General features: G+C 46.4%; 1 protein-coding gene across 37 annotated transcripts in view; it reads right to left on the bottom strand.

The window, feature by feature from the left end:
- AUTS2 (activator of transcription and developmental regulator AUTS2) overlaps window positions 1-23,617 on the bottom strand; it is a 1,209,597-nt gene that overhangs the window by 89,931 nt on the left and 1,096,049 nt on the right. For 30 of the 37 annotated variants that reach the window (XM_005549414.5, XM_005549418.5, XM_005549420.5 and 27 more), the window contains one exon: window positions 3,888-3,939. In XM_005549414.5, coding sequence (XP_005549471.1) covers window positions 3,888-3,939 — 52 coding nt within the window. Of the gene's footprint in view, window positions 1-3,887; window positions 3,940-7,474; window positions 8,475-23,617 lie in introns of those variants that run through there. The other 7 variants (XM_074034830.1, XM_074034840.1, XM_074034834.1 and 4 more) reach the window with 1 other exon arrangement.

Here is a 23,617-nt window from a genome sequence, read left to right as displayed (position 1 = left end):
ACAAAGTTGAAGGAAGAAGAAGGGGTGAGAAAGTCACGGGGTAAAATACACCATGGTGCCCTTCTCACCGTCTATCCATGACTTGACTTGTCATCGTCTATCTATGACTTATCTTGGTTACAGGCTAAATCCTGGGAAGGAGGGCTCTGAACCAAGGAGGCAGCGATTCAGGGATTTTTCTCTTCCCCTAACCTAGACCATGGCCACACGCCAGGACTGGCATCCTAGAAACTGAGGGCTGCGCAGAACTCCTGACACCCTACTAGTGTTCTCTTTCCTCCCAGACAGGCTTCCCTTCTTTTCTTTCCTCCTCAAGCAGCTCTGCTCTGGAGCAATCCAAGAGTTTTAGGAAAGATTCATTATGTTGGCAGGATAATTGTGTGCAGCAAAGAAGAACTCATTTTCTGCACTTTTGTCTACAGACCAAACTGGTGACACCACCAAGGATCTACAGTAGGCAAGAGAGGATAATAAATACTGGCCATGCTGAATAGACTGAAAGTTCCTTTGTAGAATAAATACCCCAGATTTTGGGGTACAGGTCCTGTTGCTCCTACAGCATTTCAATCAACTAAACAGGGACACTAAGTTAGTCTCTCTCTGTGCCTCTGTCTCACTGGGAAAATTAATTTTTTCTTTGGCAGATGGTTGAGTCACAAAGACAGAAGGATTCATAAAATTCACATGAACATCCTGTAAACATTTAAACACATAAAGATTAAATACGGCAACCATGACCTTGATTAAAGTTAAACTGTTTTTTGTGTCTACAATGCTAAGCCCTGCGCAATGCCACACCCCTTTCGAAATGCTCAGGCCTCACTGGGCAAGTTGTGTGTACATGCAAGCACGTGCTGTTTGATTAACTTGTTTTAAAGCAGGGAATAAAAGGTGTCAGAAGAAAGCGACCATTCGGAACACCTAAACACAAAAATCTCTATTAAACTGGATGGCGTCTACAACACAGGGAAAGTCAAAATAAAATCAATGAACAAAAGTGATACAAAATATACTCACTGTACCCACTCTGTTTCAACTCCTGCCCCTTCCCAATTAATTGTTTTATCCCCACCAGAGATGTTGGCCCAGGAATAAGTTTTGTTATGATTGAAAATCTTGACCTAAAGATGGTAAATGACTTATTCAAGCTCACGAGCTGACTGATGGGCCTCGAGTCATGGCCCCTGTTGCCTCTGCCTGAGCGTCATCTCCACACTGTGCAGCCCAACATCAAGGCTGCACCCCCCCAACCCCCACCACAATCAGCTTGTGAGATTAGCACTGCCCTCCCACAGTGAAATTTTATGGACCAAATCTGCCTGCCACCAGGCTCAGCAGCATCATCTTACCAGCAGCTTAAAGCCACGCTCCTCTGAGGCCAGAATACTGCCAGCCTCTTGAGAGGGAGAGGTGAAGTGTAACTTTAAACATCTGGAGGTGGAGGGATACACGTCAGCTCCCCTGTACTCCGGTTAGATTGTCCCATAAGCTGGGGCTTTGAAGATTTCCCCAGTTGTGTTTGTTACCTGGTGTAAATTTGCCCTTTCTTACGATGCTTTTTATCGCTCTTGGCTAAAGTTACTGGACAAAGACAGGAGACCTGACTTTCAGGCACGCAGGCCGCCTTACAGGAAAACTTGAACTTGATGTGCATGAAGCTGACAGTTCCTTGAAGGCCTTGTCAGCCATCCATCCTGTAAACACTGCCACTACCCGGAGTAAAAACAGACCCAAAACCACAAGCCTATAACAAGACTGTGCACCTGTCCTGAAGCAATTATTGACATTATCACTACACAATGAATCCCTTTTTGAAGTTGTTTTCCTGATATTTAGCAGTCTGAATACTAATCCCCTTAACAAAACTGTCCCCGATGCTTTCCCCCTCCGCACCCCCCTTAATCTCTTTCTCCCCAGGGAGGAAGGGGGTGCTGGATACCAGTGAGTCTACTTTGCACCACCTGGATTCGCACTGATTCCGTCTCTTGTCATTCATGTTACCAACAGGAATTAGCATAAGGCATTAAGGGGAAACTCTGGAGGAGAAAAGAAAGGCCATTTTGATGGAAATAAGGGGCAAAGGAATAATCTGCCATCAACTAAAATGCTTATTTGTGTATGGTTTCCCAAGCAAAGCTTAGAAAAAGCCTATGTTGATTTTAGTGTACACAAAGAAACCTTAATCCTTTCAAGGCAACTAAATCACCCCCAGAAAAGCAGCTCAGAAGAAAGGCACCCTGTCAGGGGGAGGGCTATTCACAACCAAATAGATGCCACAAATCACACTCTGTAAGTAAACAAAAATAAGAATGTGGGAAACGTTTGATTGGAAAAGGAAAGAAAGGGGGGAAAGAACCAGAGGGAAGAGGCAAAGGCGAGCTGTTCATCCGCCCTGAAGAGAGTCTTTCAGGGCAGTGGTGGCCAGAGTGCAGGTCCTGGAGCCGACTCTTATTTTAGGGCGAGATCCCAGAAAGGGGAAATACATTGCAAAGCTTTTAGTAGCGAATCAGCAGAAGACAGACACAGTCACATGTGGCAGAGGTCCTGGGGAGTGGCAGAGGTCCTGGGGGGCCGCAGAAACGAAGAAGCCCTGCCTTTGGTGACCTGCCCTCTACCCCAATCTCCCTCTCCCATCACCCTCCTTTCTCACAAGGAAACACCAAGTGGTAGACAATAGTGCATTTTTACCCACGAGCACTGTATGCTATGAATGGCACATCTTCTTTTATTGGGCTTTTAGCATTATGGATAACACATTTATACAAACTTTCAGTCCATCAAAAAATATGATGAAATATAAAACTGGAATACTCCATTAGGCAATAAAAAAAGATAAAATTCAATATGACAGTAATTCTGGGAGTAACAGCAATCACATACACCTCAAGGGAACTCTAAACATAATGTACTATTTAAAATTGCAATTGGTTCAAATTCTAAAATAATCTGGGAGCTCAAAATAACTGCACTTGGAAATGTCTTACTAACCAGCTAGCAAAAATGCTAGCCAAGGCAACTACAGAAGGCTGAAATGGTCTCCAATTTCACTTTGTGAAGGCCCAAGTCTGTTCAAGTGTTACCAAGTGTCGTCTATGTAACACAGAAAGAGATGAGCACAGAAAGCACATCTTTACTGAGCAATTATCATGCCAGCCCCTAAATCAGGCTCGAGAGTGGAAAGGGGAAGATTAAATAGTTTATATGGTTTGTACCTTTCAAATTATACACCTTTCAGAGCCAGTGATTAGAGACTTCCCTAAATTTCATTATTTCCAACAATACTGCTAACAAATGAAAACTGCGCAGAAACCTATTGGCAATGATTTAAGGTTAGTTTTCCCTTAATGTACTGCTATATCATTAGCCTCTCTTACTCTAGATTGTGGTTTGGAAGAAATTAATGGGATAGTGCGTATTTAAATTCTGCCCTCTTGCTCGTTTATTAACTTTACAGAAAGCCCACAGCAGAGTAAGGCTTGGTTTATGACCATAATACTGTGAATTCTAAACATCCACTGATTACTAGAGTCTGCATCACACATCAGCTATTTATATTTCTCCTACTGCTGGGTAGTTGATAAGTAACATAAAGTTCAGGCATTTTGAGAACTATTCTTCTCTAGTACAGTTTTCTATATTAAAGTCACATAGTAGTAGTGATTAGTCAAATCTATTTAAATAGGGACTCAATGTATTCTGTTAAAATAAACTGGTTGTTAATGCATCACAAAGTATGCAGACTTCCATCTCAAGCAAAAACACAAAACATCAACAGTAGCTTCAGAATTAAAAGAGAAAGATCACTCTGGCTCTTCTTTCTTCCTAGGCAATGACAATGAAACTAACATAAAAATAAGCCATTACTCAGGAGAATGAATGGGTCTTACCTTTGTTTACAATAACAGTGTTGAAGAGTTTTTCAGAGCTGGCATCCGATGCCTGAAAAACAAGAAGGGGAAAAAACGCATTATTATTGTCATTAACATTGTCATCACCATCAACATTCCCATTATTTTAAATCAATTTACTACATTTTACGAAAGCCTAGCAGGGAAGCAGCAATGTCCTCAAATCATCCATAAGGTGGTGCTAGTTGACTGCCTGAGAGAGACCTGCAGTGCAGCTACTTGCTGGGGGGAAAAATCAGATTTTAAAAATGTGTCCTTATTAGACACATTATCTGTGCAAAACATATTTCTATGAGATGGTACACAAAGCAATTCAGCTCGTTCACATAATGATTTTGCAATTTCGTTGACAGATCATTATTTTGGAAATGGTATGCTTTTCGTGGTATTTGCAGACATGCCTATTTTTCAATTTTCTTTCACAAATTAGAAATGCCTATTATTTAACGCTAAGCTTTTCCTCACTAAAAAGTGTGAGCCAACACTGCCAGAAATTAATTTTTTTTAAAAGATTCATCTGATGACTCCAAGATCCCTGTCCCTTCCAGTAACCAGACGACCTTGGTGTTCAAAAAGACGCAAGCCGGCCTGCCCAAAAATCCGACCACTATGCGTGCCACCAGCATTATTTCCTTTCCAGTTTCTAGAGAACATGTCTGCTAATTATTACAGTGGCTCGAGGAAGGTGAAATAAGCCTGTTTAAACAGTAAAACTAAAGCCAATTTAAATCATACACTAATGTTCTGGAAAATAAACATGGAAGTCGCTTTGAAGGAAAATGCTGTAATGTTTCAGAAGCACTGAGCATTTCTAGAACTTGAAAATTAAAAATTAAGCATCTCCACTACATAACGTGAGGATATATCTGCATTTAAAGTTATAATGGCCAAGCTATATTTGTGGATTTTGCTACATAACCCTCGTGAGAAATCACTCATCTTTCACACCTGATAAACAGAGATGCATATTCTGAGAAAGCAAAAGCCTAGAATGTTGAATAACTATGGAAAAGGAAATATAGGAAATAGGGGGAGTGGGAATTCTGAAGCACAGCATATTTGGACTGTGGGGCTAGCTTTTACGGACAAAGAGGATATTCAATTTAGACCTTCCATGTAATACTGACAAAGATGAAATATTCCTGTGTACATCTGGGGGACATGTTCTAGTTCTCAATGCAAGTGATACAGAAAGATAAAATATTTTTATTAAGACTGTTTTTTGCTTTAATTCTAACATTTCTTTTATGGGGGTGTTCATATGATTAACAAATCCTGACACAAATGAATGTATGTGCAAAACAAACATTGAGTGCACACATTTATACATGCAGTTTACCATAAACCCTAGATAGATTTTTTTCCTATTTTGCAGGAATAATGAAAAATACAGAGGGCCTTCCTGATATCTTAAACTATACGTAACAGTACCTTTACATAAAAACAAACTGTCAAAAAAAAAGTTAATGGGGGAGAAACAAGTTATACCTCGATCAAGAATAATGAGTTATAAAGCCAAAAATTACATGATGCTATATTGAAATATTCAGTGAGATTTCTAGCAATGTGAGTTTCCCAGCTAAAAACTCGAGATACCTGTATTTTACCATCCTTTCATGAAAAAGTGTTTCTTAGAACGGGTTGGAATTCTTTTTGAATGTAAATTCATGTTAAATTCATGGCTCACAAAATTAATGAACTGATATAAGGGAAAAAAAAGTCTGTGTATTAAAGTGTTTTACCAAACTGACATAACCTTTGAAAATTCTGGGATTACCTATTAAAGTGAGTCTAATTGGCCCCAAGAAATATAAAAACAAATTACTGTCTCTGAATGCAAAAAGCATGAACAGGGAAAGGAAATGGTTCCTGAGCAAGTTTTTATTTGCACTTGGTGTGTGTGTGTGTGTGTGTGTGTGTGTGTGTGTGTTCGAGTGAAAAGGACAGAAGCTGTGGGTGAACAGGCCTTTTGCTTCTGCCACCTTTGTCAGCTCCACATGGGATTCACAAAGAGACACTTAAGTGATCCTAATGTCTGAACCAAACTTAAGGATGTCATTATTATGACGCCGACCAGTAAGTTATTAAGGAAGTAAGTCTGACCGGATATTCAGAGAGGCTTAGGAGTGTATCTTCGACTAAAAGCTTTCTGAGCCCTTACTTGGCTGATACAAGTCACAAGGCTGGACACCATGCCTCTTGCAACTGGGAAACGGGGTGTCTCAGAAAGGCCTACACAGAAAAATACCCAAAAGATGACCACTGCAATGGGGCTCTGGTTGATCGTGAAAACATTCTGGATCCCTTCTCTCTCCTATCCAGGTGGTTACAACTATGGCCGACCACTGTCCTAATAAGTCAGAAGAGAGCTTCTTAGCCAAAATCTTCAGGGGAAACGACACGAGTATCCTTTCCTTTTCCTCAATGAACTTTCCTTCTACTTAGGGTTTTAGGGCATTTGTACAAATGATTTGGTTCCTTGGGTCTTAATCTTGGGGATGTTCATTATTTTCGTTGCTTTCAGAAAATAGTCTGCATTTCCTTCTATTACCTGGACCATTTTCCTGGCTTTTGTTTTTTTTTAATTATTATTCAAATGAAAAAGCGGCGAGCCCAGAATGAACCGACGAATTGAGCTCTTCCTTCTGTCTAACACGGGGGCACCTCTACCCACTACAGACTTGAAGATTTTACTCACTTCCTTTCACCCCCTCGCTCGGTTTTGGAGGGTAGGGGCATGAAGTGGTTGAATCTAAAACTGACAGAAAACCAAAGCTCTCTTTTGGCTGCTTTTTATTTAAGAGGAGGGGGAATACTTTTTTTTTTTTTTTTTTTTTGGGATGTAAAATAATATTGCTAGAAGCCGTCGTTGGCGTTTAAAGGAAAGTTAAGTAAGCGAAACAGATTGGAGGCGGGAACGCGAAGAATGAGGAAAACTTATAAAAGCCGTGCGTGCAGACAGGGTGGGACCCAGCGGTTCGGGCTCCAGGTCCACCCTCACCCACTTCGGACGCAGACCTCGGGGGCCGCCCTCCGCACCCTTACAGGCGGGAAGGGGGGCTTTCGAACAAGAGAACAGAAACCTCCTGAAAACTTAAGCGCGAGTTCTTTCTCCTGCTGCCGAACCCGAGCCCAGATCTTCTTTCGCTTCCCTTGGAACCGCGTGGGGCCGGGATCCCGACCTCCGCGCGGAGGAAGCGCGACCCCAGGAGCGGGCAGAGCCACGCTAGGGCCCCCTGCTCAAGCGGACGCAGGCCCCGGCCCCCTCCCCACATCGGAGCTCGGCGGCGAACGGCAGGCCCTCCCGGGCACGACCGCGCAGCTCCGGCCGAGCCCGGCTGGCCGAGGGAGGAAAGTACAAAGGCGGGCGACAGGGCCACAGAGAGGGGAGGAAAGGAGGGAGGAGGGGTGGCGAAGGGGCGCTTGGGCGCGCCAGACGCGAGAAGCCCGCCCCTGCCACCCCTGCCCGCCGGCCCGGCCGCCGCAACAAAAGACCCCCGACCCGGCCGCCTCCCTTCCGACCGCGGGCGGTAGGCGAGTGTGCCGCGCCCCGGGGGCTGCATTACCTGGTCGCAAAGGGTTAAGCGGTCCGGTCAGCCCCAAGTTCATGGTTTGGTTCCTTAGCAGGGCTCCCGAAGGGCGATCGTCAAAGAGCAGGGGGGAAACCACCAAAACACACGAAGAGAAAACGCCCAACTCCCGACCGGGCTCCGTCCACAAGTCTCTGGGCTCCTTCTTCGCCAAAGTCCGAGAGCTGAGGCGCCGAACCAGATCCGAACCGGGCAACAGCTTCGGCGCGGCGGAGAGCCGGCGCCGCGCGCACACATCCAGCGCGGCCGAGGCCCCGGGCGGCGGGAGGAGCGTGCCCGCCGAGATCTCCCGGCCCGCGCTCGCCACTGTCTCGCGGCCGCTCCTGCGGCGCGCGGGGCCGGGCTGGCGCGGCGGGGGCTAGCGAGGCGCGTCCCGGGCCGGCCGGCGGGAGGGTGAGGCAGACAGGAGCGGCCCGAGCCGCCGCCGCGGCGCGCGGAGCTAAGAGCGAGGCGGCGGCGGCGGCGACAGGACAAAGGAGACCATGTGCGGAGGGAGGGAGGAGGGAGAGGGAGGAGGAGGAGGGCGCGCGGCGGCTTCTCCCCGGCGGCCGCCCGGAGCTCCCCGACAGCCGGTCCCGCCTCTCCAGCCGCGCCGCGGGCTGCCTGGTCCTGGGCCCGCCGCGGTGCTGGAGGGAGCCGCTCCGGGAGTCTGGATTTTATGCGGATCTCGCCGGCTCGCGGCCCGGGAGGCGCAGCAACGGCGGAGAGCGGGGCGGCGGCGCCTCTGGCCGGAGCTTGCGGGCTGGCGGGTGAGCGCCCGGGGCTGGCTGGGCTCCGGCCCGCGCTCGGCTCGCGGGCGCCTGCCTCTCCCGCCGGATCACAGCTCAAGTGAACTCCATCGGCGGCCGCCGCGGGCGCCGCGGGCTCCCTAGCTGGACGGTAGCAGGAGGGGGCGGCGGCAGCACGGGGGCCCCTTTCTCCGGACTTCGCTCCCCGACTGCGCCGAGCGCGCCTCCTCCAGACGCTCGCAGCTCTCGGAGCGGGACTTCCTCGGCGCGCCGAGCCCGAGCCGCCGGTGCCACCGCCCCTCCTCCGTCCCGCCCCGCGCGCCCCGCCCCTCGCGGCCCCTCCTCTCGGCCCCGGCGCCGGGTCGGCCCAGCGGAGGCGCGGTCCCCGGGCGCGACGTCGACAGCTGTTGCTCCCCCCGCGGCTCGAGCCCTCGGGTACCCCCGGCTGCCTTCCCCGCGGGCGGGCGCGGCGGAAACTGCACCGCTCCTCACCCTCCCCGCAGTTGCCGCTTCCAAGATTGCGCCATGGCAGGGAAAGGCCACTAGGCCCGCAGCCTGGGGTTGAATTGCCACCAAGCCAGCCACATCTGCAAAGAGCAGGCTCTCTGGGCGGTTGTGAGGGCTCAGTGGGAAAGTCATGTATGTAAAAGGCCTGGCACATAGTAGGCGCTCAATACAAAATAATCATTGCATTGTGGATAATGGAGACGGGGATCACGGTCTGGGTCTCAGAACACAAAGGTCTTCACCTGACCTCCTTCCCCACCACAGCCAACTGATCGCAGTGTGTTCGATTTGATGAATAACTGAGAGCATGAACTGGCCACTTACAAATCCTCTCCTCCCAACTCCTCACACCCTCTGACACGTGCACACCCTGCATCCACAAAAGTGGAGCCTGTTGCTTTCCCTGGCATTCACCGAATGTAGGGAAAGAATCAAAGCAATGGCAAAGCCTCGCTACATGGGCAGCAGTTATGCCTATCATCCTAACATGTATCCGGTCTGTATCCCCTAGAGCACAGTGCAGTGCCCCCAGAGGGTGTGGGGGACTGAATGGCCAGAAATGAAGCACTCAGCAGATTCCTGAGCAACGCACTCCCACCAGAACACACCCGGGGCGAGGAAACCCTCTGAAAACATCTGGAGTTTTAATTCCACACCTGCAGCTTGACAAGGTCCCTCCTTGGTGCAGAGGAAAAGCTGCTGCAATTTTCCCAGTATGAGAAAAAGGGCAAGCAAGGCCTAGGTTGCAACTGGTAGGGTTGTGGGGTACAGTGGGCACACCAGGGTGGGGTGAGAGGAAAACTCCAGTTCCGAGTCCCCTCCCAGTGCCACCGTTACCTGGAGTGTGGTTGAGGAAGAGAGGAAGGGAACAGGGGTTGGGAAAGATGCACACCACATATGAACGACATGCAGAGTGGTTTAAAGATAATGATGGCCATTCCTTGCCTCTTTGAAGTTGCATATCTATCACTATTTGATTTCATGGCACTCTTGAAAAGCCTCTCAAGTTAAAAAAAAAGGGGGGGGGTGCTTGCTGTATGGCATACGTCCCCCTCCTCTACCCTCTAAGTTTGGAAATAAGAAGCCCCCTCTCTCTAGCTTCATCACCCCCTCCCTCAAACCGGTAGCATGATGTGCTGTTATACAAATCTTTTTAAAAAGACAGGTAACGGTGCTTTTTCTCTACCACTACCTCCTGAGAAGTCAGAAGAAAAGGCATCTCAGAAGGTATAGGTCTGGAGATGGATTTTTCCAGTTGCTTACAAGATGTCACGAAAACCAGCTGTGGTCCTCCAGTGAGGCGACATTCATTCTGAAGCTGTTTATACAGTATCAGGATAGCTCAAAGGCGGACATGATGTTCAAGAGAAGACATTAAAAGGTTGTTTCTTTTGGAACAATCAAAATGGAAGTTTTCTTATCTTGTTCTAGCAAAATCAGTGTTACAGGGAAGAAACTGCCTGAGCTCCTGCTCGATCCCCTACAGGGTAAACTGAGAGCACAATGGCATGGCAGCTTAGCTGACCAGCTGAAACCACTTGGCCCTCAGGGGTGCTTTCATCAGGTGGCATTTATGACACTTATCATGCTTTGCATTAGATTGTCATCAGTCTGGGCGCAGTGGCTCATGCCTGTAATCCCAGCACTTTGGGAGGCCAAGGCAGGTGGATCACTTGAGGTCAGGAGTTGGAGACCAGCCTGGCCAACATGGCGAAACCCTGTCTCTACTAATAAAATGTGTAGTGTTACACACCTGTAACCCCAGCTACTTGGGAGGCTGAGGCAGGAGAATCGCTTGTACCTGCGAGGTGGAGGTTTCAGTGAGCCAAGATCACACCACGCTACTGCACTTCAACCTGGGCAACAGAGTAAGACTCTGTCTCAAAAAAAAAAAAAAAAAAAAAAAAAAAAAGAAATAAAAAAAAGATTATCATCAATGGTTATCAGGGATTAGGCCTCAGATGACGGACTCAACCAGATCTGCATGTGTCCCAATCTTTTGATGATCTCTCATCAAGAGGAACCTGGGAATGCCAAAAGCCAAGCCTCTGACACCGTGACCACCTCCATCCTGCTCCCCAGGGTCCCCTGGCTGGCCCAGTTGCAGAGCACTACCCATTGGGACCCTGCTTCATTTCTCAACCTCTCTCCAGACCCATGCATGAGCCCATTCTGACTGGTTTCCAAACTGCTCTATTCCCCATGCTTTCTGGAAGCGGGGATGGGAATGAATGTCAAAATTGGAGAGGAACAGGTACACATCAGCATCAGAAGTAGGAAGAAGGAAGAAAGAAAATGAAATTCGAGAATCCATATATTAGGTGACTGACTCCGGGTCAGAGGGCTGACTTTCAAGAATCAGGAAAAGGGTTTTGTTTTGTTTTTTTTTTTCTTGAGAAATTTAACTTCCTTTTATTGGAATTGTAATATAAAGATTCCAAGTGAAAGGCTGGAAGCTATCCTTTCTCTTACATGGAGGTGCATTAACATACTAAATGCTAATGGCTTCTTAACATCACTTTTAGCCTCTGAACCCAATCTAAGAAGAACAAGTCTTAGACAGTGGCAACCCTTCCTAATAGAAAGCAGAGAGCAAGAATGTGGACTCAATTTCCACTCTGGTGTTAGATTAATGATTTCAGAAATAATTTTTAATATATGCCCAAAGATCTTAGCCAAATTTATGATTAATCAGTTAAAAAAAAATTGTAAAGCTAAATTAAAATATGGAGACTTCTTCCTCAAATCTCAAAAATACATCTAAAGATTTAAACTAGGTTTAAAAACAAAGGAAAATTCTTATAAGTCAATCTATGCTTTCAATTTCTTATTAATTTATTAATTTACTTAAGAGACAAGGTCTCACTTTGTCACCCAAGCTGGAGTGCAGTGGCATAATCATAGCTCACTATAACCTGGAACTCCTGGGCTAAAGTGATCCTCCCGCCTCAGCCTTGCAAGTAGCTGGGACTACAGGTGAGTACCACCATGCCCAACTAATTTTTATTTTTTGTACAGACAAGGTCTCGCTATACTGACCAGGCTGGTCCTAAACTCCTGGCCTCAAGTGATTCTCCCACCTTGGTCTCCCAAAGGACTGGGATTACAGGCATGAACCACTCTCTCTGGCCTATACCTGCAAATCCTTAAAGATTATAATCTGAGATGGGATTCAATTTATATCACAAATTATCAGATTTAAGCTAAATATATTTTAGCAAAATATTTCTTACAAATTCTAGTCTTCTGTTAAGCATTTTATACAGAGAAAGTTCATTAATTTCATTGTGCTCCCCCTCCTAAATATAATGAAGTTCGGGTGCTCTCTAACAGAGCATGTGCTGTGTGCTTCTTGAGGTGGTTTAAAGGAAGAGGAAGTCTTTATAAGAATTTCCTCGAGCCTTTCGTTATGGATGATGTAGTTTGAAAAGATCACTGAAGGAGGGTGATAACTCCAACCAGCCTTGGGAAGGATGTCACCATGCCTGGCTTGTTTCTGCAACTATGGAAGGCTCCATTCTTTTCAAGTTCTAAAGGTTCTGCAAGCTCTGAAAATCCAAGTTTCTACTTGTTCTTCAGGGTAGAGGTTTGGAGCTGGGCCCCAGAGCCAGCATCAGGTTTATAATCATGGCTCTGCCATTTCTGAGCCAGGACAACTTGGATAAATCTCTTCACTCTCCCTGCCTCAGTTTCCTTATCTATAAAGAGATAACAGGAGTCACACCTCTCAGTAACTGTGCCTGGCACTTAGTAAGGAGGATATATTTGTTGTCTATTATGATTACAGATGACACACTTCTTTTGATTACCGTGGAGACCAACAAAATAGAAGTGTATTTTGTTAGGGTCACAATGGCCATAGCCTTGCCTACTACTGGGTTCTCCCGGTGGGGATCACCACAATAATGAAAATAACCACATGAACATCAAAATGACACCAGTCCCATAAAATGGGGACAGTGGTTTGTACCATCTCTAATACGGAGCGCCATCTTTACAGAGGACCTACTGCAAAGAATCCCTCCAGATAGGGTCAGAACCTGGACAGTGGATAGCTTGAGTCTCCTAATAAGGGTGTTTCTTTTTCTTTTTCCTGAGATAGGGTCTTGCTCTGTCACCCAGGCTAGAGTGCAGTGGTGACGTCACAGCTCACTACAGCCTCGATCTGCTGGGCTCAAGTGATCCTCCTACCTCAGCCCCTCCAGTAGTTGGGAGTAGCTGGGAGTAGTTGGGACCACAGGTGTGCACCACCACGTCTGGCTAATTAAAAACATTTTTTTTTTTTTTTCTAGAGATGGTGTTTTGCCATGTTTCCCAGGCTGGTCTTGAACTCCTGGCCTCAAGTGATCCTCCTGTCTCTGTCTCCCAAAGTGCTGGGATTACAGGCGTGAGCCACTGCACCCAGCCACATGGATCTTCTTGGTAGATTATGAAGTCAACCCTGAATCCAGCAAAATGTTGTAAGAGCTTGCCAGGCCTTAAGATGTGATCAAACTCTTAACAGTGAGGGCTTCAATTTCTTAAAATATAAAATAGCAGGCATCCCAATTATGTCATTTTGACACGTTAAATTGTAATTTCCAGTTTTAAGAGTACTACTGTTTTGCCTATGACTATAAAAATGGTGTCTTACTGGTACAGAAGCATGTTTTGTTTTGTTGAGATGCTGTCTTGCTCTGTTGCCCAGGCTAGAGTGCAGTGGCGCAATCAGAGCTCACTGCAGCCTCCAACTACCAGGCTCATGGGGTCATCTTGCCACAGCCTCCTGAGTAGCTGTGACCACAGGCATGCGCCACTGCACTGGGCTAATTTTTAATTTTGTAGAGACAGGGTCTCGTTATTTTGCTCAGGCTGATCTCAGACTCCTGGCCTCAAGCGATCCTCCCACCTTGGCCTTCCAAAGTGCTGGGATTAGAGGCATGAGCCACTGCACCTGGCCATGGTTTGTTTTTCTGTTTATTTTCTCTGTATGGAGGACCCACCACCTCAATTTGGCTTTAAATTTGACTATACAAGGACTGTGTCTTGCTTGTCTTTGTCCATGCCACAGCAGTGATATAAATAACAGATGTGTGTCTGGAGACAACACTTTATTATCTGTTTGTGACGATAAATCCTCCTGTATGCCCTGAGCCATGCCTTCTGAACTCACGTGGTTTCTTGTGGATAGAATTCACATCTTAGAATTTGTTCACATCTTGGAATTTGCACCCAGCAGAGAGTTAGGAGGCCTTGCTCAACAAACCCATGACAAGAGAGAATGAAGACATGGTGGAAATTGTCCCAGCATGCTAGTTAGTCTGAGGGCTCCCAACAAGTGTCTGGATAACTGATGAGGTTGGGAGAACATTCAGGGCAGACAACAGCTACCGAGAAGCCTGGAGGGATCTGCATTTTGACTCAGGTGCCCACTGCTCTTACTCATGGCAGTCAAGCAAGGGTCCTAGGATGGAGAACTGGAGTCAACAGGTCTCTCGCCACTGGGAGGCAGGCCGAGGTTGTCCTACTTGTCACCTCTGCTAATTCCTAATATTCTGCTTTCCACGCTGTTCAGCCCAGGAGATTAAAACTCTTTTCTGGTTCCCAGGGATTTCTCCTGTGTAGGCTGATTCATTTTAAACTATGTATTGGGATGTCTTCCTTAGCGATTCGGGGCTAGTCAATGTCAGGTGGCCCCCAATTCCTCTGCTCAGTGCCCCCTCCAACCCCTTCTGAATGGGTGATTTTGAAAATGGAAGCTTCCTTCCTTATCACTCTGAAAGGAGAGTGCAATAGCTCATGCTCGTACTGCTGTAAAGCAAAAACCTCTGCCATTATATGCCCGTGTTGCTACAATTGATCATGGCTCTGCAACAAGAGGGAAGTAAATAAGCTGAACTGGATTAGTTTATGATGCATACTATTGAGACACAGGGGGGAATAAATATTTTCCAAGTGTAGAAGTCAAGGAAAAGAATTTTACTTTCAAACTTCACAATGTACTATAAACCACAAAGGGGAAAAAGTATTTAAAAAATCCATAAAATATATCTTAGCCACCAAATCTACATTAAGGTATTAATATTCAGAATCTGACAACCTTGCAAAGAAAGGCAATGAAAAATACAAATAAATCCAATCTCTGCTCATGTCACCCAATTGGCTATAGGTATCCCATCTTACTTTTTATAGCAGTGCGTGTGATGAGAACTGTGAGGCCTCTCTGCCTCCCCTGGTCGTGCCTGTCTTGTTTCTGTCTGGACTTGGCTCGCTCTTTCTCACACCATGTCATATTGATGGGTGTTTGTAACTTGGGGTCTAGCGACCTGCATTTCATATTGAGTCCATGCTCCCTGGGGGACTCAAAGTAAGTCCAGGTACGCATCCTGCCTTAGTTACCGGCTCATGTATCCAACACCTGGCTCCTCTGTTTCCATATGAAAATGAGGCAGAGTGAGGGGGGTGGTAATTAAAATGAAAATGTATACAAAATGTCTGCATGAGCTGAAAGGATGGACTGGCGTAGAACACAATGTGTAAGTCATCAGAGATGATAAATTGAGGAAAATAATGTGTTCAGAAAGGAAGACACTTAAGACAACTCTCCACTGCTAAATTTGATTGGATTTAAAAACAAATAAATGAATGAACGAAAAGATGCTTCTGAGCCAGGCGTGATGGTTCACGCCTGTAATCCCAGCACTTTGGGAGACCGAGGCAGGCAGAGCACCTGAGGTCAGGAGTTTGAGACCAGCCTGGCCAACATGGTGAAATCCCCTCTCTACTAAAAATACAAAAATTAGCTGGGTGTGGTGGCGCACGCTTGTAATACCAGTTACTTGGGAGGCTGAGGCAGGAGAACTGCTTGAACCTGGGAGGCAGAGGTTGCAGTGAGCTGAGATCGCACCACGGCACTCCAGCCTGGCTGACAAGAGTGAAACTCAGTCTCAAGAAAAAAAAAAAAAGATGCTTTTGGTGAGCCAGGTTGTATATACCTAAATTATGCCAGCTCCAATTATGCCTTAAAGCAGGCTTATTGGATATTAAAATTCAGGGTCCCTGGCCTGATGGTTAGGACTGTGGGCTTGAAGTTACTAGGACATGTGTTTGAATCCGATCTCTATCAAGATAGATGGTTGATCCTGAACAGTTAGGTAACTTTCCTAAGTTGTGTTTTCCTCACCTGAAAAATGGAGCCAGTAAGAGAATTTAAGTCTCAGAGAGTGTTGTGGTGAGTGTTAAATAAAACAAACCAATATGATATTTTCAGAGAGACCAGCACATAGTAACCACTCAATAAACAATTTGTTGTGCTTTTTATACCAGGGTGTCTGATAAGAAGAGCCTTTAGGCTGGGTGTGGTGGGTCACACCTGTAATCCCAGCATGTTGGGAGGCTGAGGCGGGCTGATCACCTGAGGTCAGGAGTTCGAGACCAGCCTGGCCAACACGGTGAAACCCCATCTCTACTAAAAATACAAAAATTGGCCGGGCATAGTGGCAGGCGCCTATAATCCCAGCTGCTCGGGAGAGGCTAAAGCAGGATAATCGCTTGAACCCAGGAGGTTGCAGTGAGCTGAGATTGCGCCACTGCACTCCAGCCGGGGGGATAGAGCAAGACTCTGTCTCCGAAAACAAAAACAAAAACAAAACAAAACAAAAAGGGCCTTTAAACAGGTGCCAACCATTTCTATGTTTGGGGACAACTAAGAGGTAGTTGGTCCAGTGGTTAAAACTTAGCCACTCATGAAAGAACCAATGGGTTCAAATCCTAGCTTATCCTCCACTCCCACTTACTATGTAATGCTGGAGAGAGGACTTCGCATCTCTGTATCTCAGTTTCCACATCTGGAAAGTATGGCCATAACATCACCTATTTTGCTGCAACTGTTGTGCGGGTTAAATGAATTAATGTATGTAAAGCACTTGGAGCAGCATCTTACCTTCATCATTAGCGACAAGTCACCTGGGAATAGACATTCTTAGTTTCAGGAAGGCTGACTTCTAGTGGCCCCTCTTAGTTTTATAAATGAAGGTTGTCAAGCACCTAGTCCCCTAGGGGGACAGGAAATATGGTAGCCTGACAAAGGCAGCCTTGCCCATCCTCTGGTGTGGATGGATTGGCTGTAAGGTCTGTTGACAGGTAAGGATCCCAGACAGGAGCTCACCATGAAGGAAGAAGGACTGAGTTGGGGGAGATGGTGCGGGGCTGGGGCTTGTTCAGGAAACAGTGGCTGTCATTGCACCCATGTATAAATTAAGAGCTGTAGCCATGGGCTCTCCAGTACGGCTGCAGCTTCTGGAAGGGTGGGAAGGGAGTCTCTGCAATTGCTGGTAGGGATGTAACCATCTGTGTTCCAGCAGGCGCTCTAAGTGGCAATGTTAGAAACAACCACCATGGGGAACTGGGGACTGCTGGCAAACTGACCATGTTTTCCAGGTAAGAGGCATTTTAGCCATTTTGGGCTGAGCTCTCCCCAGTTCTTTTTTTTAAAAACAATTCAGGGGAAAAGAGGGCTCTGAAACCACCTTAGCTATTCCTCAGTTGAATGCTGGAATGACTAATATGAATATTGAAAGAAATACTACCTTTTTGGGAGTTCTCCAACCATGTTTACCATTCAACAAGTCATACCACATGTTATTATCATTCCAGTTCAGTTTGAGGGAGGACTACTGAGGGAGAACTATTTCTCTTTTCTCTTCTTTTTTCTTTCTTTCTCTTTTTTTCTTTTTTGAGACAGAGTCTTATTCTGTCGCTCAGGCTGGAGTATGGTCGTGCGATTTCTGCTCACTGCAACCTCCGCCTCCCTGGTTCAGGCTATTCTCCTGCCTCAGCCTCCTGAGAAGCTGGGTCTACAGGGGAGCATCATCATGCCTGGCTAATTTTTGTATTTTTAGTAGAGACGGGGTTTCATCATGTTGGCCAGGCTGGTCTCGAACTCCCGACCTCAAGTGATCCACCTACCTCAGCCTCCCAAAGTGCTGGGATTACAGGTGTGAGCCACTGCGCCCAGACAAGAACTACTTTTCTGTATCTGATCTGAGGACCCTCATTTCTAGCTTTAGTTAGTTCCGGGGAAAGACTGCTGCTATTCTAGGACTGAGTCAAGCTCAAAATATGATTCTAGTCTTCATTTCAGTGCCTCGAAATGGAAGGGAGGGAGAAATCAACCAACCAAGAAGTGAACCCTAGACTGAAAACTGAGCATGAGCCATAAATTATATGTGACGGTGCCATTTACTGGTTCTAAGATTCAGCCTCTCCAAAGGACGCTGCCATAAATGTCCTAGAGTAACACATATTTTTCCAGAATGCTACAATTATAATGTCATTTGCTCTTACATCAATCTTGTGAGGCAAAGAGAGTAACGGAGACTTTCCTCCTTATTTCAGATAAGGAAATGGATACAGGAGTGTAAGGAGGTCCTCTGCAATGACGGAGTGAGGATTACAGCATGGTGCCAGTGTGCATGTAACACCCCTCCCCTAATACCATGCTCCCACTGTCCATCCCCACCATAGCACACCACGCCACACACCATAGCACACCACACCACACTACACACCACAGCACACCACACACCATAGCACACCACACCACACACCATAGCACACCACACCACACACCACAGCACACCACACCACACCATACACCATAGCACACCACACCACACCACACTACACACCACACACCATAGCACACCACAGCACACCACAGCACACACCATAGCACACCACACCATAGCACACCACACCATACCACACACCACAGCACACACCATAGCACACCACATGACACACCACACACCATAGCACACCACACCACACACCATAGCACACCATACCATACCACACACCATAGCACACCACACCACACACCACAGCACACCACACCATACCACACACCATAGCACACCACACCACACACCATAGCACACCACACCACACACCATAGCACACCACACCACATCATACCACACCACACCACACCACACCACATCATACCACACCACATCATACCACACCACACCACATCATACCACACCACACCACACCACATCATACCACACCACATCATACCACACCACACCACATCATACCACACCACACCACACCATACCACACCACATCATACCACACCACACCACATCATACCACACCACACACATACCACACCACACCATACCACACCACATCACATCATACCACACCACATCACATCATACCACACCACATCATACCACACCACACACATCATACCACACCACACCACATCATACCACACCACAACATACCACACCACATCATACCACACCACACCACACCACATCATACCACACCACATCATACCACACCACACACATCATACCACACCACACCACATCATAGCACACCACACCACATCATACCACACCACACCATACCACATCATACCACACACCATACCACACCACATCATACCACACCACACCATACCACACCACATCATACCACACCACACCACACCACACCACATCATACCACACCACATCATACCACACCGCACCACATCATACCACACCACACACATCATACCACACCACATCATACCACACCACATCACACCACATCATACCATACCACACACATCATACCACACCACACCATATCATAGCACACCACACCACACCATATCATACCACACCACACCATACCACATCATGCCACACCACACATCATACCACACCACACCACATCATAGCACACCACACCACACCACATCATACCACACCACACATCATACCACACCACACCACATCATAGCACACCACACCACACCACACCACATCATACCACACCACAACATACCACACCACATCATACCACACCACACCACACCACACCACATCATACCACACCACATCATACCACACCACACACATCATAGCACACCACACCACATCATAGCACACCACACCACATCATACCACACCACACCATACCACATCATACCACACACCATACCACCCCACATCATACCACCCCACACCATACCACACCACATCATACCACACCACACCACACCACACCACATCATACCACACCACATCATACCACACCGCACCACATCATACCACACCACACACATCATACCACACCACATCATACCACACCACATCACACCACATCATACCACACCACACACATCATACCACACCACATCATACCACACCACACCACACCACATCATACCACACCACACCACACCACATCATACCACACCACACATCATACCACACCACACCACATCATAGCACACCACACCACACCACACCACACCATACCACACCACACCACACACATCTCACCACACCACACCACACCACACCATACCATCCTATCTCCATTGCTGGGTAAATCTCAGTTTCTCCCTCCATTGGCCAAATGTCTAAGTCAAAATCAATTCTGATGTCTAAAATCTAGAGAGGTTTCAAGATCTGAAGGGTCATGGTAAGACCGTCTATAAGCCACATGACTATTCCTGGGATATACAAGTAGTTTACCTTCCCAGGTTTTGTGGTTTGAAAGATTACTGCCATCCTGAGAATGGTGGCCAACCGCATGTCAGTCCATCCTTCTACTCAAAGGCTTTGCTATCTCCTCCTGGAAATGTTACCTAAAAGTATTAATAATCTTTAGGGTGCTGAAAATTCTACTCCTGCATCTACGCTAATATACAATCATCTAATAAAGCTTTTTTATTTTTTTCTTAGCTTTATTATTAAGCATCCTGATGGTCCAAATATTTACTTGCAGGGATTCTTGTTGGCCGAGGACAAAACATTTGCTTCCACCGGTTTGGGGAATCATATACTTGCTGGGGTAGTAGCTAAGGAGCTGGAATGTCGTAGAATTCCCTTAGTCTAGATATCCTGAAAGCATTCTTACTGAACAACGTTTCTGATTTTCCCTCTTGCTCTGGCCTTAGTTTTTCTCTCCGTCTCTTCAATGCTATCAGAATGGAATGGCTAATGGAATGGCCATTCCAACAGCCTCCATCTTTGGGGCTTTATGAATCGAATTAGCATAGTTTGTAAATGGTTAACTGCTACAGAAATGCCAGTTATTACGGTCATATACCGCTGTTACATAGGGTCAGGGCAAGCCTGCATGTCTACAAAGACCCGCCAGCTCCTCTCTGGTCCTCTGTAATTTCCACTTACAGATCTGTATTGCGAATTAATTGCACCAGAAATTTCTTCTTCTGCTCCAAACCACAGCTTTTCTGGAATGTTTCCAAATGGTGTTTCTTGGCTCACCTCTGGAGACTGCCATTCCTTTAGGGGCACACGTATCCTCACTGCAAACAAGATGCTGCTTTGGAGAGCAGTTCATAGATTCAATCACTCAAGGACCAGGACTGTGGTGTGCTCTTAAGCACCACCACCACCACCACCACCATTGCCCTTAACATCTAATACAGTATTCTCAAGCATCACATGTAAGAGATGGGTTGATACGCAGTGGTCAGATCAATGAGTAAATAAGTAAATGACCCGCTCTCTGCCAACTAAAACAGAAGAGAATGAAGACATTATGTCAAACATAAACTAAACTGCAAAGTCCTTTCCACGAATTGCCAACAGTTTGGGATTTCACAGAATATAGAAACCCATATGGCTAACAACAGAGCGTGGGTACATTCTCCTGAAAATCAAATTCTAAAAAATATATCATTAACCACTGTGGCTGCTCATCTCCAAATACAGCTCCCAAATAATTCTGTATGTACATGTCATTCCTCTCATTAGAAGGCAAAACGTATGTACTTATGACTGACATGTGACTGTTTTGATTAACAGAATGAGGAGGAAGTGATATTCTGGAGATTCAGAGTTTGGGTATTAAGAAGGCCCAGCAACTTCTGGTTATTCAAGCTTGTAACGCAGTTATCATACTGTAAGGAAGCCCAAGCAGTCCCACATGGAAATAAGCTGAGGCCTTGGGACCACAGAGCTAGCTGAGTTCCCAGCCAACAGCCCCTGATAACTTGCCAGCCACGTGAAGAAGCCATCTTGGGTGTGGCTCCACCAGCTCCAGCTGAGCTTGCCTTAGCAGATGCCATGTGGAACAGAGAGGAAGCTTCTCTGCAGAGCCCTGCCCTAATGGCAGCATGGTATTTCCAGCCTTGAAATTTGTGGTTTGTTGCAAAGCAATAATAGGTAAGTGAAGTAACCATCTGGGTCAGCCTCAATCAACACTGCGAGAATGGAAGCAAGGTGAGCACTTGCCAGAATGAGATACATCCATGGGCACCACCTATGTGTTCCTGCCTCTGACAGGAAGTGACAAGGACTTTGAAGTTCCAGAAAGAGCGCTACTGAAATGAAGATAAATCACAGCAACAACAAAAGAATCTTGAAATGAGAAAAATCATTGTCAAAATAAGGAAAAGTTTTCTATTTGATAAAGCAGAAGAAAACTTAACATGACAATTTTAATAAAAGAATAAATCTGGTCTCCCCCCTTTCCTTTTGGAGACTGGGAATGTTTGCACAACTAAAAAGTCTTTAGTAATCCCTTCTTTTATCCAAAACAGATTGCAGTTTTAAGCACGGCCCCATAAACTGCAGGTTCAAAGGAACCTGAAACTGAATTAGCATAAAATCTGGAATTCTCATTTCCACCAAATGCACAGCTGCCATCTGACAGCTCTTCTGTGATTTCAGTTTCAAATAGAAACTGAAAGTAGCTGAGGTGGCGCGGGCCACGGGTTCTGTCCTTTCCCTCACTTTCCTCCACACACTCAGAGTCAAGAGGATCTTAGAGGTCCGCCTCAAACCTTTGGTTCTAGAACGAATCCCTTGGCTAACAACCTGCCCAGTAAGACTGGTAGGGAACAATCCCCAAACCACGGACAGTTAGTTTAAAAGTGAAGAGGGCTGGGGGCTGCCCATATGATATGAGTCCTTTGCTGACGGCCTCAGGAGTGTGAAAGACTTTAAAGTAAATTCACACAAAACATGGGGTCGAATCTGCTGGGACTAAGTTGGAACATAGGGTTGGATCTGCTGGGACAGGAGGTGGAGCCCCCTTTCCCAGTTTTTGCATTACAAATACCAAGAAATCCACACTGGAATACACTAAAATTTAAATACCAGCAGGTCTGTTGATTCGCTTTCATGATTCACTTAACACTTCCTAGCTTTCTCTTTAGGTCACGACAGCTCTAGGCAACTACATTTAATAATGGAAAAGCAAAGTGGGCGGGCTGGGGGTGGTAGTGGTGTTGCTTTGCCTACCGCTGAAATACTTCACCTTGGGGGAATGAGTTACTCTTCTTTGTATACAGAAAGAAAAAAAAAAAATATATATATATATATATATATACACACACATATGTATATGTACTGATGCCCTCTGAGGAGTGCATGTGCTCTGAAGAGGATTTTCTCACCCCCAGTAGCGAGGCAGGACTTATCCGGAGCCATCTCAAGCCTCTCCTCTGATTCTCCATAGGATTGAATGAATCCAAGAGACAGCGGGTGGGGGCAGCATCAGTAGCACATGAAAAGCGGCTGCAGACCCTCCGGGAGCCGGAGGCACGGCCCTACTCCTCCCTTAACCACAGGCCTCCCGCCAGGCCCGGGCGGATTCTCCCCAACCACCACGCCCCACACAGAGCCATCTGCTCCTGAACTAGGGCACGGATGTCAACTTAACATCCACCGCTAGGGTGAGAGATGGGACGGGCCTGTGCTGGCCAAGTGTGGTGGGCTGCCCTCCCTGGAACACTCCCAGAAATTCACAGGGAAGCGAGTGTGGATCTTCAGAGCTTCACTTTCACTCAGGTTTGTGCCTCCTTTGAAGTTCCTCTACTGCTAGTGTACAACTTTTCATATTCTCCAGGAGAGAAAAAAAA

The sequence above is a fragment of the Macaca fascicularis genome, chromosome 3 (genome assembly GCF_037993035.2).
Source record: "Macaca fascicularis isolate 582-1 chromosome 3, T2T-MFA8v1.1".
Classification (NCBI taxonomy): Eukaryota; Metazoa; Chordata; class Mammalia; order Primates; family Cercopithecidae; genus Macaca; species Macaca fascicularis.
Note: the sequence above shows the minus strand (reverse complement) of the source record. Positions and strands in the feature narration are given on the sequence as shown.